The sequence below is a fragment of the Lycorma delicatula genome, chromosome 1, assembly GCF_047948215.1.
Source record: "Lycorma delicatula isolate Av1 chromosome 1, ASM4794821v1, whole genome shotgun sequence".
NCBI lineage: Eukaryota > Metazoa > Arthropoda > Insecta > Hemiptera > Fulgoridae > Lycorma > Lycorma delicatula.
The window spans coordinates 258,308,647-258,326,908 of record NC_134455.1 but is presented as its reverse complement, the minus strand read 5'-3'; the positions used below and the strand labels follow the sequence as shown (position 1 = coordinate 258,326,908).

The window sequence follows — 18,262 nt, the reverse complement described above, 5'->3', positions numbered from 1 at the left end:
TTGTTTTATTGTTATATATGTGACGTATAAGAAAATTGACAAACATATAAATGAATTAATAATTATTTGCCCAATACTTTCTGATTAACTGGAGATTGAATATTTTGGGATTTGTAAACTTTATAGTTTACATATTGGTGAGTTTACATTTGGTACACTAAGTTTATTAACTTTACTATTATTGTGACCATTATTTATTTATATTGTACAGAATGTGAAGCGAGAGTAAATTGTATTACGTGGAATGCAGTTCCGGGGTTGCACTACCAACTTTGTAAAATATAGAGATTGCCAACTTAATATTACTTCATAGTAATAATGTTAATTTAAAAAAAGAAAAAAAATCAAGAATATACAATAAAAAATACAATATTGTACTTTATCTTATTTATTTCTTTATAAGTTTATTAGTTTTTACTAGCGAATTTATTTTATATTTACTGGCCAGTTTATATAATATTTAACGTTTTCGATTATAGATTGGCTAGTTACTATTATTGGGCGTTATAATAATAATAATAATAACGCCCTGAGGCAGATAATCCCCACGTCCGGAACACAACATCTACTATCCACGTCCAGGGCGGCAACAGCTGTACTTACGTACAATACATATAGCTGGCTAACGGGGCTCCGAGTAAATTCCTCGGATATGCTTACCTTTTGACCTTCTCCATCTTCAGGTCACTATATGGATAGGAATTTTCGGCCACCTGCAGGATATGAACTACTAATGACTAGGAAATGGACTCGCACACCATATCTAGAGCTGGTGATGTGGCGGCCGGGGTCAATGTTATTGCAGGTGTAACAGAGACCCTTCCGTTGTCCACATGCCCCCTGCGATGGCAAGCATGTAGCAATGGTGCCCATGTATGTCGGTGCATGGGAGCTCTGAAAGCCTCGGTGAGTAGGAGCCTGGAGTCAGTGCAGAGATTGCGCATCCGCTCTCTGCCAGGACATATGCCGGTTCCACCGGAGTACCGGATCGGACCTCCAGGGTTAGTAGCCCTGGAGTGGGTGTGTACCCCGGCGGCTAGCCTTGCTACAGAAGGGATTAACCGTTCATGAATATTGAACAATCAAACGTGGCAGAGGGTTCACGTAAACACCCTCGTCTAGAATCGGCCGTTTCGCCTGAGGTGAAATGCCGAAAGAGTGCAGAGTCAAGAAAGATTGAGATTGAGGCTAGAAAAAGATTACAAAAAGCTTTTTTTAAGAGTAGTAATGTACCGAAACCCAAATATTTGGTCATTACAAAGGAGGATGGAAATTTCTCGAGGGTGAGTCTTTTTCTCATCGCTCGGGAGATAACCAAATGCGCTGGAGGCCCTGTAAAAGAAATAAGGAGGACCTTCACTGGACTTCATGTTGAGACTGTAAATGATGCCCAGTCTCAAAAGATCCTAGGGCTTAAAAAGATTGGAGAACTGGCTGTACATGTCGATCCCCACGGTACGCGCTCAACACCTCAAGGGGTGTAGTCGTCTGTCGGGATCTTCTAAATTGCTCGGAGCAAGAAATTGTTGAGGAGTTGTCATCACAAGGAGTAATAGAGTGTCGCCGATTAAACATGAGGAGGAATGGCGAAGTCCTACCTTTAGCCTCTCATGTTCTCACATTTAACCGGCCTACCTTGCCGGAGAAGATAAGAGCGGGGATACCTCGATTGGATGTGCGGGCATTTATCCCGCAGCCAATGCGATGCTTCAAATGCCAACGCTTTGGCCACACAGCTATCAAATGTGAGAGAACGCAAATATGCGTGTGCAGCGAAGAGGTGCATGAGGATGAGGGAGAGCCGTGTAAAGAGCCCCCTACCTGCATCAATTGCAAGGGACAGCACTCATGTAGATCCAGGAATTGTCCTGTCTACAAAGACGAAGTGGCTGTGCAGGAAGTAAAAACCCTGCAAAAGGTCAGCTACATCGAAGCTAAGAAGATCGTAAACGCCCGCAGACCTAGAGCAACAACAACCTATGCTCAGGTTGCGGCTGCTGTTCCTGCTCCTGCTCCAGTGGCTGTTGATGAGAATACAATCATCAACAAACTTGCACCTACCTTGCCTGGCTTATTTGAGAGGATCATTGAAAATAAAATGAAGCCTCTCAGCACTAAAGAATCTGTTAAGCCAAGAATAATTGTACAGCCTCCTGAAGATACATTTCCGAAACAGAAAGTTGCTCCAGTACAGAAGAAAACGGACGCTAAACCTGAAATCCAAGTCCGTATTAGTGAGATTTTAGTTGATGAAAAGAAAGTAACAGCTACAGAGTCTGTTATGGAGGCTCCCAAGCCTCCTGTAACTGAAGTGGTCTCTAAGCCTCAGAGGCCACAAAAAATTTCACAGGGGGGACGAGTGTCCCTCCTTCTACAGGCGGTGACCGGTGCGACCCCCGTGTCTGGGGTCGGCCAGGTTGCCGCCCCACAATCGGCGCCTGTAACCGGTGCCGATCCATGCCCGTCGTCGTTGGCGGCTTCGGTGGTCTCCGATTAGGAGACCGGAAGCTTTACGGGCGACGACCTTCTCCACGAACACGATGCTGTTCGAAAGATGGAGAAAAAAAGGAAAAAAGGGTGGCCGAAAGGCAAAAACCCAGACAATAATTTAATTAAAAATTAGCGAGTCGATTGTACAATGGAACATCAATGGATGTTTTTCAAACATCCATGAGCTCCAACGCTTGGTACATGATGTAGACCCGATTTGTATATGTCTGCAAGAAACGCATTTCCGCCGAAATGAAAATTTTAAATTAAAAGGATTCGATATATTTCGGCGAGATTAACCGCGAAATGTAAGAGTTAGAGGTGGAGTAGGCATATTAACATCGACGAGAGCTACCACCGAAGCGGTTGTTCTAAACACAAACCTATAAGCGGTAGCCGTTAGAATGAAGCGTCCGCTTCAGGTCACTGTCTGCAGCATATACTTGCCGAATTTTGGAATAAGGATGACATAGCAAGACTAATTTCTGAGCTTCCCCTATCTGTTTTACTGGTGCGTGACTTTAATGCTCATAATTCTCTTTGGGGATCGGATAGAGTAGATCCCCGCGGAAGAGAACTGGAAAGGTTCCTGATGAATTCAGAACTTATTATTTTAAACGATGGATCAGGAACCTTTTTCAATGCCAGAGATGGATCAACGTCCTGTATAGATCTTGCACTTATAAGCGGATCGATAGCACCGAGGTACAGCTTCCATGTTTTAGACGATTTGCATGGAAGCGATCATTTCCTGGTGCAAATTATAACTGACGTTACAAGAAAAATATATTTCATCTCCAAAAGATGGATGTTTAAAAAGGCAGTTTGAACGAGCTTTACAGCTAGTACGATACTCCCTGAAACAACTGGAGTTATCGAAACCGATGTCGATGCTATAACGAGAGCCATATTTGACTCGGCATCAAGATATATTCACAGAAAATCCGAGAAACTCAAGAAGCGATCCGTTCCGTGGCGGAACGATGAAATAAGTGAAGTTATTAAAAGAAAGAAAAAAGCGTATAATACTTTTTTCTTTCTTTTAATAATTTCCTTCTTTTCTTTCTTTTAATAACTTGCCTTCAATATGAAAATGAAATTAGAGATTCTCCAAACGAAATTTCATAACTACTAACCAATCATTTCTACGATGAATACTTTAGAACGCAAAAAGTGGAACTTGTGGGTCTGCTAAATTTCAGAGATGAAATGAATTATTCTTACAATCTACCTTTCAAAATAGAAGAACTTGTTAAAGCGTTGGAGAAGGCCAGCAACACAGTTGCTGGTCCGGATGAAATTTATTCTGTCATCATCAGGCAGCTGAATACCACAGCAAAATGCAGATTGTTTTCACGGCATTCGCGGCAATCTGCCAATATTACTCAGTAACTATATGAACCACCGTACTTTCCAAGTACGTGTTAACAATGAATACTCATCAGAGAAAAAACTGGAAAGTGGCATACCACGAGGCTATCCGTTTATTGGTACCTTGTTCACTATCGCTATCAATAAACTGATTTGCCATTCCAATAGAAATCAGCAAAAGTGTCTTATGTCGACGATCTGGCAATTTTGTATGCCTGCAACAATAGTTATTGTGAAGTATAAATTGCAACGTGCGATAAACACCCTCAACGAAGTTGCAAAGAATAATGGTTTAAAATTTTCACCTGGGAAAACATGCGGTGTATACTTCTGTAGGAAGAGAATTCCTCACCGAAGTCCTGTTTTGACCATCGATGACCATCCAATAGCAGACAAGGGTAATGTACGATTTTTAGGTCTACTTCTAGATAAATACCTTGCTTGGGGATTGCTTATACAGGACTTGAGTGTTAGATAGAAAAAAGCCCTAAACTTTATTAAATGTTTATCCAATATCAATTGGGGCTCAGATGAAGAAATACTACTAACGCTGTATAAAGCATTGGTTCAATCTAAACTCGACTACAGATGTATTGTGTATTCATCCGCTAGAAAATTGCAGTTACGAAAGTTATACGTAATACATAACAGCGGAATAAGGAATGCATCAGGCGGATTCCGTACAAGTCCGGCGACTAGTCTAATATCGGAAGCCGGAATAATGCCACTTCGTTGTAGAAGAGAGAACCTATTGCAATGATATACAGCAAATGTATGGGACTTTCCTACCCATTTAAATAATAAAACTTTTAACAATCATCCTTTGGCTGCATTATACGAACACCGTGCTACCTATTCCCTATCAGCCGGGATACGGTAACACGAATTAACAAGAAAATGTGAAATTTCGTTACAAGAGACGTTAACAATTTCTACAAGAGAAATACCACCATGGCTCTTACCAGCGGCAGATACAAAATTGGATATCTCCCACGGACAAATAAAAGAGAAGCCAACAGTAATCATCCAAGAGCAATTTTTATCAACCGTCAGTAGTTACGACGAATACATTAAAATTTATACAGACGTTTCTAAAACCGAACACGATATTGGATGCTCCATATACGTAAGTGCAGAAGCCCATTCATGGAAAATGCCAGATATGGCAAGTGTTTATACGGCAGAACTTATTGCTACACAGCAAGCTCTTTACTTCTGCGAAGAGAGAGTGCTTATATGTTCCAACTCGTTTTTTGCACTTATTGCAATTCGGAATAAGAACATTAAGGACGTCCTTTACCAAAACTCCTTTCCATTTTATACGTTTTAAATCGACGAGGACAGCGATGTGTATTTGTATGGACTCCAGGGCATGCTGGTATTGCAGGAAATGAAAGCGCGACGAAGCTTCCAGAATGGCAAGAGTCTGTGATAACTTGGATATAATTCTTGTACGAGTGGCTGATGTTAAAAAATGTCTAACTAATACAATAAGAAACAGGTGGTAATGAATGGAGAAGGTTAAGTACGAAACTAAACGCAGTCAAAACTTCTCCTTAGGAAAAGCGACTTGAAGCTGACTCGGCGAGAACAAGTGGCGTGACCAGACTTAGATTCGGTCACACACGAATAACAAATCCATATTTGTTAACCGGCGAAGAAATGCCAATGTAAGGTGTTTGTTATAAAGCATCTAATGGAAGAGTGTACTGTATATGAGGACCTCAGAAAGAGGTTCTGTCTAAGAAATAATATTGCTGCTGATATGGAAAATGGAAATGAAGAAAAGGTAATTGCGTATCTGCACGCCAGTGGACTATTAACAAGTTTATCAGCAAATTCAAGTTTTGTTAAGGAATCTCTAAGTGAAGTAGTTTACATCTATGGATAAAAAGAAGGGAGTCTCGAAGCGTGATACGTATAGGGCCGGGAGGTAGCCCTCTTGCCTAGGATGCCCGGGCTCGCCAGCATGCAAGAATGGGGGAATCAAGCGTATTCGATGATGGCATGGGGAACCATCAAGGGTGGGCGGTGGGCGCGGGGCAAAGGGTATGCGCATGGCATGCCTGGACCCAGGTAGGTCAGAACCGGGAAGAGCAGCCTCACTGCCGAGGGGTTCTTTGGCCGTCTTGAACAGGTGATCGAATTGCTCCCTTATATGAGACGTGGTGGGGGGGTGGGTGGTATCTCGATGGGTTAAGTCCTACGAGACAATTTATAGGGGAGCAGTCAACTGCCAAGGCATCCTGGGGCGACTGTTGCAATGCTTAACGGCGTTCCGGTACCCTCGGGGGTGCTTAAAAAAAAAAAAACATTCGGTAGATATGTAATTTTTTTAATAACGTTGTTAAATTGTCAAGACATTCGTTTTCATTTTGTTTTTTGTGCTTTATTTATTGTTTCATTTTAATATCAGGAATCTTTACACCCTGTAAGTGTTCTCAGTATTTTTAATGTACGAATATATGAGTGTTTAAATCTTCTGTGTTGTCAATTTTGGTATTTTTAAATAAAATTTAAGGGCTCTTTGCACTGTTACATATAACGAACCTGATGTATTGATTTAAACCCCTTTTAAAGAATCTGACGAGGGCTAGTGACCTTAAAAGTCGATGCCCGTATAATAAAGAAAAAAAATGCCCTAAGGTACATAATCCCCAGGTCCGGAACACAACAGCTACATTCCACGTCTAGGAAGGCAACAGCTGTACATACGTACAATTCATATTTGCTGACTAACGGGACTCCGAGCTTTTTCCTCGGAAATGTGATCTTTTTTGACCGGTCTTCAACCTTCAGATCACTAGTTTGGATTGGATTCTTTCAGCCACTTGCAGATCTTGCACATTGAAAATGATTCGGAAGTAGACTTATACCACATTTAGAACTAGCGATGTGACGGCTAGCGTCGATGTTAATCAGGTGTAATAGAGACCCTTTCAGAGTCCACATGCTCCCTGCGATGGCAAGCATGCAGCAAAGGTGCCCATGTATGTCGCTACATGGGAACCCTGAAAACGTCGATGAGTAGGGCCTGGAGTCAGTGCAGAGATTGCCCATCCGCTCTCTTCCAGGATATATGTCGGTTCCACCGGAGTACCGGATCGGACCTCCAAGGTTAGTAGCCCTGGAGTGGGGTTGTACTCCGGCGACTAGCCTTGCTACTAAAGGGATCAAACGTAATACAACAACATGAACAAATCAACGTGGCAGAGGATGCACGTAAACACCCTCGTTTAGAAACAGCCGATTTGCCAGAAGTGAAGAGGAAATGCAGAAAAGAGTCTGACAGAATATTACAGTGAAAGGATTAGGAAAGATTTGAGGAAAGCTTTGTTTGGCAACAATGCGCCCAAACCATTTGGTTTGGACGCATTTGGTTATCACGAAGGAGAGTGGAAACTTCCAGAAAGTCAATCCATTGTTAATCGCTCGAGAAATCACAAATTGAGCTGGTGGTCTTGTCAAGGAGATTCGCAAGACTTTTAATGGTTTGTACATCGAAACTGTAAACGATAACCAAAGCGTAAAGGTTCAAGCTTTAAAGCGATTTAGTGAGTTCTCTGTGTTTGTTCAACCACAGAGTACGCGCAACTCGTCGAATGGAGTCGTTTTTAGCCGTGTTCTTGTTAATTGTACTGAAGAAATAATGGTGGAGGAAATGTCGAGTCAATGAGTCATTCAATGTTGCAAGTTAACCATGAGGAGAAATGGTGAGGTTCTTCCTTCAGCGTCACAGGTGTTGACTTTTAATAACCTAATCTGCCTGAAAAAGTACTAGCTGGCATACATCGGTAGGATGTACGCGCTTTTATCCCACAACCTATTCGATGTTTAAAGTGCCAGTGTTTCAGACATACTGCGGTCATATGTGAAAGGCAAGAAATATGCGTGTGCGGACTGGAAACTAATGAAGGCGATCCGTGTAAAGATCTTCCAATTTGCATTAACTGCAAGGAAAACCACAACTGCTGATCAAGAAACTGCCCGGTATACCATTCAGGAAGTTAAAACGCTGCAAAAGATAAATTACTCTGAAGCGAGGAAAATTGTTAACAATAGAACCCCTCGACCGACAACGACCTATGCAGAAGCAGCTGCTGCCCCTTCGTCATCCAAAGTTAATGTGGATCAGTTGCTTAGTACGCTTGCACCAAGTCTTGCGACTATGATTGAGAAAACCATTGACACCAAGATTGAATCAAATCAACGAAAGGAAGCAGTAAACACGAAAAGACTCATTCCCAGACGAACATCGTTGACACCAGGACGGAATCTACTCAAAGGAATGTAGCAGCAAAACCCGTGATGATAAAACCACCAAGCGATGTTGTGCATAATGATAAAGAGACATCTGAAAACGCTAAAAACATCACTCTTTCGACCCGTCATGTACCCTTACTTATGACGGTGTGGTCATAAGCCTAGTCTTTCTAGCAGTAATTATTATTATTATTATTCCAGAATTATTATTATAAACGCGTAGGTGCGTGCAATCTTAAGTTGTTATTATAGATAACACATTATAAAATAGTTCTACCTTTTATTTATAATCAGAATAATAAAAAAGGTCAATCAAAAATTTTCGGGAAATGCTTGTTTTGAGTTACAACAAACGAAAGGTTTCGTCCAGATTTCTGCTCTAAAGGTAAATAATTCTAAATTATATGAACACAACTTGTAGAGCAAAATTAATGATTTTATATGCAATGTTAAATGAAAAATCGAAATAAATTGGTAAAAACTGTATCTCCAATAGTTTCCAAGAAAATATTTATAAAACCCAAACAATTGAGAGCTGAAAGAAATCTTTTTAGGTTGCGGGTACATTTACTTAAAAAAAGAAGAATTTATATTTTATTTGGTTTTGATTTAAGAGCCAATAAAGGGATAAACATAATATTCAATATTTTATTTAATGAAGTTTTATCATCGTATAACTAAAATAAAATTATAGTTAAATTTCATGTTAATTTAACAATTTGAAACGTTTTGAAGAATTTAAACGGTGTTCTATGGAATTTAGATACAATTACCTGTCCAATTCATCAAAATTTGAGAACTTGTACTATCTAAATTGTTTGTTAAAGGATACACTTCCTAATAAAATCATTAATGTATCTGACGTTCGGATGCAAGAAATTTAATTTTATAAAATTATTTTAATACCGATCTAATTAAAATCAATCTAACCTTTTAACTTTACAGGAATTTGGTACCGAAGAACAGTTGCGCAATTTAGAAAAACAATACACTGTAATAATTTGTTTTAAAACTTCAGCTGGATATTTCCCGAGTAAAGCACTTCCGTTAAATAAGATACTTGTTAGTAAAGTTACATATACTTTATTTAAGCTTCTCATCTGGAAGACATTATACAAAGAACGTCTTGTTTTTTAACGGAAAACATGAAATATGCAAAAGTCATACGCAAACATTATTATTTACAAAATAATCTATCATATTTTAATAAAATATTCAATACATATCTCATATATTTTATATACATATCTCAGTATATATAAATAAATACTTATATAGTGAGAAGGTTTTTTTTTTACTACAAAAACGTTTTATTTAGAAGTATTAATCGTATTTAGGAGATTGACTGGGTCTGTTCATATGAAATTTTTTAAGAATCCGGTCAGCTTTGTTTAATTGGGGTACCCGTAAGCTTGTACATACCGAGTACAACTAGGTTCTTACATCGTTGAATAACTAGACTAGGATGAAAGGTTAATTAAAATCGAACAGTATGATGGTGATCGGAAGACGGTATCGAGAAGCCATTAAAGAAGAGGTCCAACCTGGCCTTTAGTCACATTTGAAGAACCTTCATACCGGAAACTGAACCTTCACAAAACTGAAGCGGGAGCAAGGTCACAGCACCGCCCTGCAAACATTGAAGTAAAATTTATATAAATTTATTTTTAATGTATGTAGTTTTCTACTTTTTATAAACTTTCAATAAAATTTACTTATTTTTTATAATATTGATTAGCTAAGAATATTTTATCATTATTGATATAAAAAGAGATTTCTTATAAATTTTTATATACACTTTTTTCCCTGCTTTTTTTGTTTTTGGTTTTATCTATAGCAGTAAATTAAAGGATAGTACTTCCGTTTGATTTTACAAATGTAAGTTTTCTGTGTGAACGTTTCTGTTTAACATTCAGATTAATTTTTTTTTCTTTCATAATATCAGAACTATTATCAAAACAACAGCTGCAAAAAAAAAAAAAAAAAAAAAAAACATTACAAGCACTTTTGAGAATCGTTACTAGCAATTCACAATTAGTGCAGAGCATTACAAAACTTTTGATTTAATAAATTGAAGTATTAAACTTTCTAATATAGAATTTTTAACAGCGTAGGGTGCATTTTAACATTATATTTTACTAATTATTTATAAGTTGGTACTGAATATTAGCTGGATATCGATTTGCGTAGCTAGCTGGAGTGCAACAGTGTGTTTAACATAGTGAAAACGACAATGGGAAACCAATTTTGTTCTCGCTTTCTGTAATAATCTGGAATGAGATCATGTTAATAATATTATATTTGTTTGTAACTTCTTTGTTTAATTGTGATGTGATTGATTAGAACGACTATATAAATTTTAGGTATGGTTTTTTCCATATCAAGCCGCTTACAACCGTTCAGTTCGGATATTAAGTCAGATTATGATAATATTTTGACATAGATTCTACTTATTTCACAAAACCTGCTCATGATTAACGGTAACTCACAAGTTTGAAGATCTTGACTGACTATAACTGTAACACTTGCCATGTACCATTTAAACCACGATCTTCGGTTAAGTTAAAACGTAAAGTATGTATGTGTTTGTTTAATTTCAATCGTATTGTACTACTTTTTTAACTTGGCTTCAACTATGAATATCGTGAAGCAAACCTAGTATCGTAATTAATTAAAGTAATAAACGAGTTTTATTTTATTTTTTGTTACTGTATTGTTATGTAAAATTCCTTTCTGGTTAAGAATCCTGTTATTTTAATTTGTACAACAGTTTCATGTCGTTGAAATTCATGCTGTCGATACTAAGATCGATTGTACAGTAAGTCAATGTTACATTAATAGTCGCTTATAGTAACATTTAATTTTATTAAGAAAAACTTTTTAACAGATATATGAAACTTTGCTTTATTTATTGGCTACCGGTATTTCAAAAACCTTCTTTACTTCTTCCGCTGACATCAGATCGGTCTTCTTAACAGTCGTTCTTCTCTCTGGTTTTTTCTCGTACATTCTTTTCATCGCTCTTTTTCTCTGCTAGAACATGACCCAGTGGCTTAATCTTTTACTCTTCATTGTTGCTAAATCATCCGCTTCCTTGAAAAATTCATCAATTAACTTATTTTTTCTTTTCCTTTATTTGCCATTTTCTTGTATCACCTCAAAAACTTTCCTTAGAACTTTATTCTCAAAGACTATCAGTTTTGTTTAATTTATATTTTTATGCAGTGTTTGATTTCCAACAATAGAATTTCATTCAGGGAAGAGATATGAAACGGCCTTCTATGTAGTAAATTCAACACAAAAGTGGAGAAATGAGTTCTGATTTTGGTAAGCGTTTTCTTTATCTTTTATGTTCGAAAAGGTTTAGGAAAATGAAAATGTTATCAATAATTTTTCGGTTGTAACATTCTTACTACGATGATAAATTTAAATGCTATTAATGCTTTAATTTAATTTAAATTCTTTAAATTTCACTTTAAAATGTCTGATCCTTGGTATTATGTTACAATTTTTGTGATTTATATTAAATAAAATGTTTAACGAAATTTTTTTAACAGCGACCTGTGTTTGGCAAGAATTCTTTCGTAGTAAGTTTGTTTGATTGTACCAATATCGTACGGTATTCGTAAACCATTTTGTTGTGTACCGTTAAGTACAGACCCTGGCTAACAGGTCACCATTTTGAGAATTTTTGATTGGATATAAAATATTATTTAAAAATAATATTTATAATTTATAAAATCCACAATTACAAATTTTGCATTTCATTATTCTTTCATAATAAAAGTAAACTGTAATTATAAATTACAAAATAAATCGTAATAAAAGTAATTTCAATATAATATTCAGATTTTGCTTTTTTATCTTGAATTAAAAGGTCTTTTTTCATTTCTAGAACCAGTATGAAATTATTTTCTGAGAAAAATGCAGATATCATTCACATTTTTTATTGAGTGATCTTGCTTTAGATCATTTTGCTTCACTGGTGAGGAAAGGAGGAAATGTAATCGGCAATGAAAAGAGGGGTTCCGAATTCTGCCGGTGGGTTTAGCGAGCAAATAGAGCACAGGGGAACTCTAGTTTCTAATAATCTAAGTATTAACTCGTTTAATCTCTTTTTAATTTATTAAATGCTAAAAAAAATTGTTTTGAAGAATTAGATTTAGTGTCGATTTATGTTCACCAGCAATCGTGAAAAGATTTCACAAATAGCTTAGATTCATATACAAGGGATGGTGAGTTGTGATGGAATTCTTTTAATAGCTGACACTGCAAGTGACACCGTAAAATATTTAACACCGCAGAGGAATTTTTATTCGGCACTTTAAGAATAAATAACTTAAGCGTTTTATTTTCCTTTTTTTTTATTATCTTCATTTATTTTAGAGTTTTCACAATCAGACTTTTACGAAGGGCAATTAACTTCATTCCCATTTTTATTTGAGTTTTATAATTTCAATTTATTATCTGTGTATACTTAACCGAGGATCGCATGACGAAACGAAAGCATTATTATTTATTTCTAACTAAAACATGTACTCGTATTTTTATACACAAAGACTATTTTGAAATGAGATAATTATCTAAAAGATAATATTTAATTTGCGTCATTTAATTTAAGTAATTTCATATATTATCTCTACGCGTTATTTTAATTTACAGCAATCAATAAAATTATTAACAACTTATTCGTTACAAGTAGCACGTCAGGCTTAAAAAATAAAAGCACTGCATTATATCTATATAACCCACCGGGTTGGTCTATTGATGGAATTCGTCATTGCACGTCAGCTAATTTCGAAGTCGAGGGTTCTAACGTTCAAATCGTAGTAAAGACAGACTTTTATTTTACTTTTTCTCTAGTACCAGTGTTAACTCCCCCTTAGAGAATAGCTCATTTATCTGATCAGTAGCTTTCTTATTCCAGGGTACGCGGCGTTTCTTTTGTTTGGGTTTAATATTGCTAGTTTGAACAAATATCTTGCATGATTTATCTTGTAATATGAGCTTGTCTATCATAGGTTCGTTGGCCTCGACATGGCTGTTGTTAATCCTGGATATGAATTTGTACGCTCCAGCTCCACTTTTTCTAAACTCCATGTTTGCAAGGAATCGTCCATAAGTTTCTTTCTTTGAGGTTACCCATTATAACCTCAACCTCTCTTTTAAGGACGCCGTTCTTTTGTCTCAGGGCTACACAGTCCTTATGGGGGCCGCTTATTTGAGCTGTCCTCCGAGCTGCATTTCTTTCCACCTTAAGTTTTTCAAGTTCACTATCCAGAAAGAGGTATAACTTTTGATTTCATATCTCGGTATTAATTTCGCTGCGCATTTGATAATATGGTCTTTTATTTCCTTATATATGTGGTTTATACTACCTTTGATTAGTTTCTAATTTATGTCCACATCAGATCAGTCGGGTGTATTCCTCCCATTTAGCTTTTTTAAAATTCCATCTAGGGAACGTTACCTCTCTTAACTTTTTATACAATTCCTTGTTTAAGTATCAAGTAAGAGGTAAGTGGTATGCCCAATAGATCCAGGAGCCTGGTGCAACTTAAGGCTTAATTTTTCTTCTAAACTTGGATGACTAAGGACAAGATCCGGATGCGTTTGCTCCCCATTGTTGGCCGAAAATGTGGGCGCGCTATCATAATTCTCGATATATACCACTGAACCGCTATCTATGAAATCTTATACTACGCTACCTACTGGTAGCATTCTCCTCAAAGAAGGAGTCCCGGTAGAGCAGCCCGAAATCTTCACAGCCAAAATCCTGTGTTGGATATGGCTGTCGAGGACTTTCTCAAGGGGACCAGGGTGGTCCGGCAGTTGGGGCGGAAAGAGGCCGCAAAGAGCCACTGGATAATTGAGCCTTGCCAAAGCTCTGGTAGGTCTTCGTGGTCGGTGGTCGGCTGTTCCTTGCGTGGACCTCTTGCCGGTTTGTCAACAATATAGAAGGACCCCGAAGCTTCAAATGTCAACATTTTTGTAAAACCTCTCTCCGCTGTAAAGCACAGTCGGAAATGTGAGGTCATTGCGCCCTTGCTGGTTCAGGGCAGCTAACTGCCCTAATAAGACTGCACCTGCGTAGTGCGCTCCCTGTGCCTTTGTGAAAGGGTTTGATGCCGGACACCGTGTCAAGGGCAAGCAATGTAGGTCTCATGAGATAGCTTGGGCCAAGATCGTGAATAATATTACGTATGGCGATGCCTGAATTGAAAGAGGTTTTTGAGAAAGGTCGTCACCATGTCGACCGCTTGCGCCTGGAGCAGTTAAACCTGCACCATTCTTCATTGGTGGCTGGCGGCCACCAATGAAGAATGTTTTTTTTTGGATCATAGTGATCTGGTAGGATCTGAAACTGATTTTGAAGTTAACAATTAGTTGTCAGCCTACAAACATACACCCACTCACGTATATTAATATAACATTTTTTTTTGTAACAAATTTTAACATTTTTGGAGTACAGAACTCTTGACATCAATAAATAAAAAAAATCTGGGTGGGGGTTATTATTTAACTGAAAGCAATAATTGATTTGATTATAGGTGGACCATAAACATGACTGCTATACTATACAACTATAGAACTATACAACTATAGATACTATTGAACGTTTTACTTTTTCAGATGGCAGGATCCAGTCCTGTAAGAAAGTTGTTGATAAGACAGATAACATGGGGAGTCTGTATCCTCATTTATGCACTTGTCAGTGCCTCATTCCAAGAGAACACAGCGGAGTCAAAACTCTCAAAATCTGTAAGTTGCAATTTTCTTTCTAACAACGTATCAATTATTTTAATTTATGTACAATGTTACTCTACAAAAAAAAAAATCTTCCTGTTGTTAATATAATATTGATGTGATAAATTAACCATTAAATATTATTATATAAATTAAACATTGCTCAAATGTTTTTACTGGCAAATAAATTACAGGGGAAATGACTACTTGTTAGCAAATCTTAACTAATTCTACAATAATGTAATTTCTATAAGGGTCTACAATAATCAACAATTGACAGAATATTTAAGATAATAAAACATGAGTTACAACTGTTATTTGTGTGATGGTATATCTCATTAAGTTTGACTTCTGGAGAGCTATTGCAAAGCAATGAAGTTTCATAGTGTAATTTTTTTTTGCTTTAGTCTTTAAAATTATGATAAATAGGAATAAAATAATCACAAATGTTAGAACTAACTTTTTCTTCCTTAATAAAATAAAGTTCAGTCATGAGCTTTGAATATATCTCATACATGAATATATTTCATTCATTCTTTTCATTTCATTTCACATCTTTCTTTAAATGAAAACGTAATGTTTGAGTCCTCTGATCAAAAGAGTTCTTCAGTTGAAAGAGGACTGTAAAATCTGTATTTGAACAAACCACTAAAACCTTTTAGATTATTTGTTTAATCTAATGTGTGTTCACAATGGTTATTTTCAAAAACTAACTTTGAGAGAGCTGAATGGCCATAAAAAAAAAAAACACTTCTGATTCCTTATCTTATCCATTTCCTCATATTTGTTTAGTTTTATGATCCTTAGGTACTTCCTCTACTGAGTAGAGGCAATATATTTCAAGAATTTTTTCTCGACAAAAAGGTCAATAATTTGTTGCTTTACACTATTTGAACAGACAGTTCAAATAGTGTAAAGCAGGCTCAGAGAGTATCTAGGCAAAAACAGAAATATTATTTTGATTAACAACCCGTAATAGTTAAACAATGAAATTATTGAAATGCAGTTGGTGAGACCAGATGGGATAGATTGTATCTTGGGACGGATAATACAGCCACTTACATGCAATTTGTGAATCTGGAGAGAGCATCTGATAATGTGAAATGAAATAAAGTGTTTATTATTTTACTTAAAATTAAACTGAAAAAAAATAAGACATAAAGAATATATAATCTCTCCAAAAATCAGTTAGCAATAAGACTAGAAGCTGAAGAAAATCAAGCTCTGATGTAGAAAGGAGTGAAACAAGAATATAGCCTTTTACTTTAAATTTTTTATTTCTTCTATGATATGTAGAAGAAGCAGTTCAGAAATTGCTAGACAAATTTCAGGCTGAATAACTACAAAGTAAAAAAATAATAACATTTCTATGATTTACCAGTGAAATTATCTTTTGGTAGAAACTAAAAATTAATCAAAAGAAATACAGAATGGTTTGATTTATTGCTAGGCGAAAATTGCAGATTGAATGAAAATAATACTACAATAAAGGTAATGAAGTATGACAGAAAGAAGAATAATGAAAAATTAAATATTAAGGTACAGGAACATAATATACCAGAAGTTATAGAACTTTGCTATCTAGAGAGTAAAACTGCAAAGCATGGACAAAGTAAGATATAGATTGAAAACACCAGACACAAGCAAGCAGAGCTTGTGCCTATAATCTGCTTGTTGCAGAAAAGGAGTCTAATATTACACATGTTTGTTTAAGAATTAGAAGGAATTAATAAAAAAAAATTGAATTTATAAAAATATAAACTTCAGAAGTTGGATGTGTTTTGAGATCTACCAAAACAAAAACCTGCTATGTCCATTCATTAAAACATTTGTCTGAAAGCTTTCTGTCTGATGATGAGAAAGTAATTTTGTAAAAATAATAAAAACTGTGTATATATGTATTGCATGTATTGTAAATGTTCAAACAGTCCAGATAAAATTTGTTTTTTTTTCAATGTTATAGAAATAACTCACTGCATTATAATATTTTTTCTAACTGGAAAATTGTGTAATTAAAAAAAAAAAAAAAAACCAAAAAAAAAAAAAATTGTAATTGCTGTAATGGCAATTGCTTTTGGGTTGTTTTATTCTGGTAGTAAATTTTTACTCTTAATGGCTATTATACATTTATTAGCATTTTTCATAAAAATGAGTTACTGATAATACTTTTTAACTGTTAATAGTACATTCAAAATCACTTCATTATTGTTAAAATAATGTTTTTTTTATATTAAAGGAAGTTGTATATTTACTAAAGAAGATTAGTCAGGGCAATTAATTGCTAATAGTAAAAAGTATCTGACTGCGTTCACTGCATTGGTTCCAGTATTTATTAGATTGGGCTCAAGATTTGATTTCTTTACAAAGAATAATCTTCTTAGGAATATATTTGATAATTCTGTAATTTATTGATGCTAGCTGTTATTATTAATATTTTAGTAGAATGATAGTAAAAGTTAGTATATTTAGAAAAAAAAAATTATTCATACATTTAAGTATGTTCATTTCTCACACCATTAGATTACATGTCCAAAGAATGAATGTAAATGTATGCTAGTATGTGATAAAATAGAAGCTGAAAATCATTACAATTGGTTGGAGTTATTACATCATTATCTAAGAAGATATGATGGCATCAAGTTTAAAAAATATTTTGTTTTACTTTGCCAGGCTGGAATACCTGCTACGACTACAGCTTCCTCAATAGTTTTTTATCGGCAAAGAAGATCAAACTGTACTCCTCCTGCAATTGAACAATTCCCAAAACCATCTATGGGTCCATACTGGAGAAAGCATGGCGGATTGATCTTTCACATATTAATATGCATTTATTCATTTATTGGCCTAGCTATTGTCTGTGATGAGTACTTTGTAACATCTTTGGACAGAATATGTGAAGGTAAGTGTTTTTATAATATTTTTATTTTTCAAATATAAATTTTTCAATTTTTATAAAATAATTGATATGGCAAGGTGGAATTTTCTCTAATTTAAGAGAGTTAGATCACTGCTCATTTGACTTACTTTCCTAGTTGGAAGCAGAACACTTACTGAAAAACAAATGCTTCAAATATTGAAATACTTCAATGGTAGGTTTATGTTAACTTAGCTAACCTATAATTGCTCTCTTTTTGTGAGCTGTTATGGATCAGCTGTCAGCTGATTCAACTAAAGACAATGATATGTTAAATTTGAGTCTTCAAACAAACAGAAAAAGAGGATTTTTGATATGTTCCAGCAAAAATCCTAGAAACTTTTCACGGCACAAGCTTATAAGAGATAACATTGCTGACAATATCAGTAATGTTATCAACGACATAAGTGACACTTCTGAAAATGGGGAGGATATTAAGGACTTCCCATGGCAGATTATCCCAATACTATGCATACC

The 18,262-nt window shown here is 35.7% G+C and overlaps 1 protein-coding gene across 4 annotated transcripts in view; it reads left to right on the top strand.

Moving 5' to 3' along the window:
- Positions 1-18,262, top strand: part of LOC142330750 (putative sodium/potassium/calcium exchanger CG1090) — a 111,487-nt gene that overhangs the window by 49,541 nt on the left and 43,684 nt on the right. For all 4 annotated transcript variants that reach the window (XM_075376204.1, XM_075376212.1, XM_075376219.1 and 1 more), the window contains exons 2-3: positions 14,758-14,886; positions 17,542-17,770. In XM_075376204.1, coding sequence (XP_075232319.1) covers positions 14,758-14,886; positions 17,542-17,770 — 358 coding nt within the window. The remainder of the gene's footprint in view (positions 1-14,757; positions 14,887-17,541; positions 17,771-18,262) is intronic.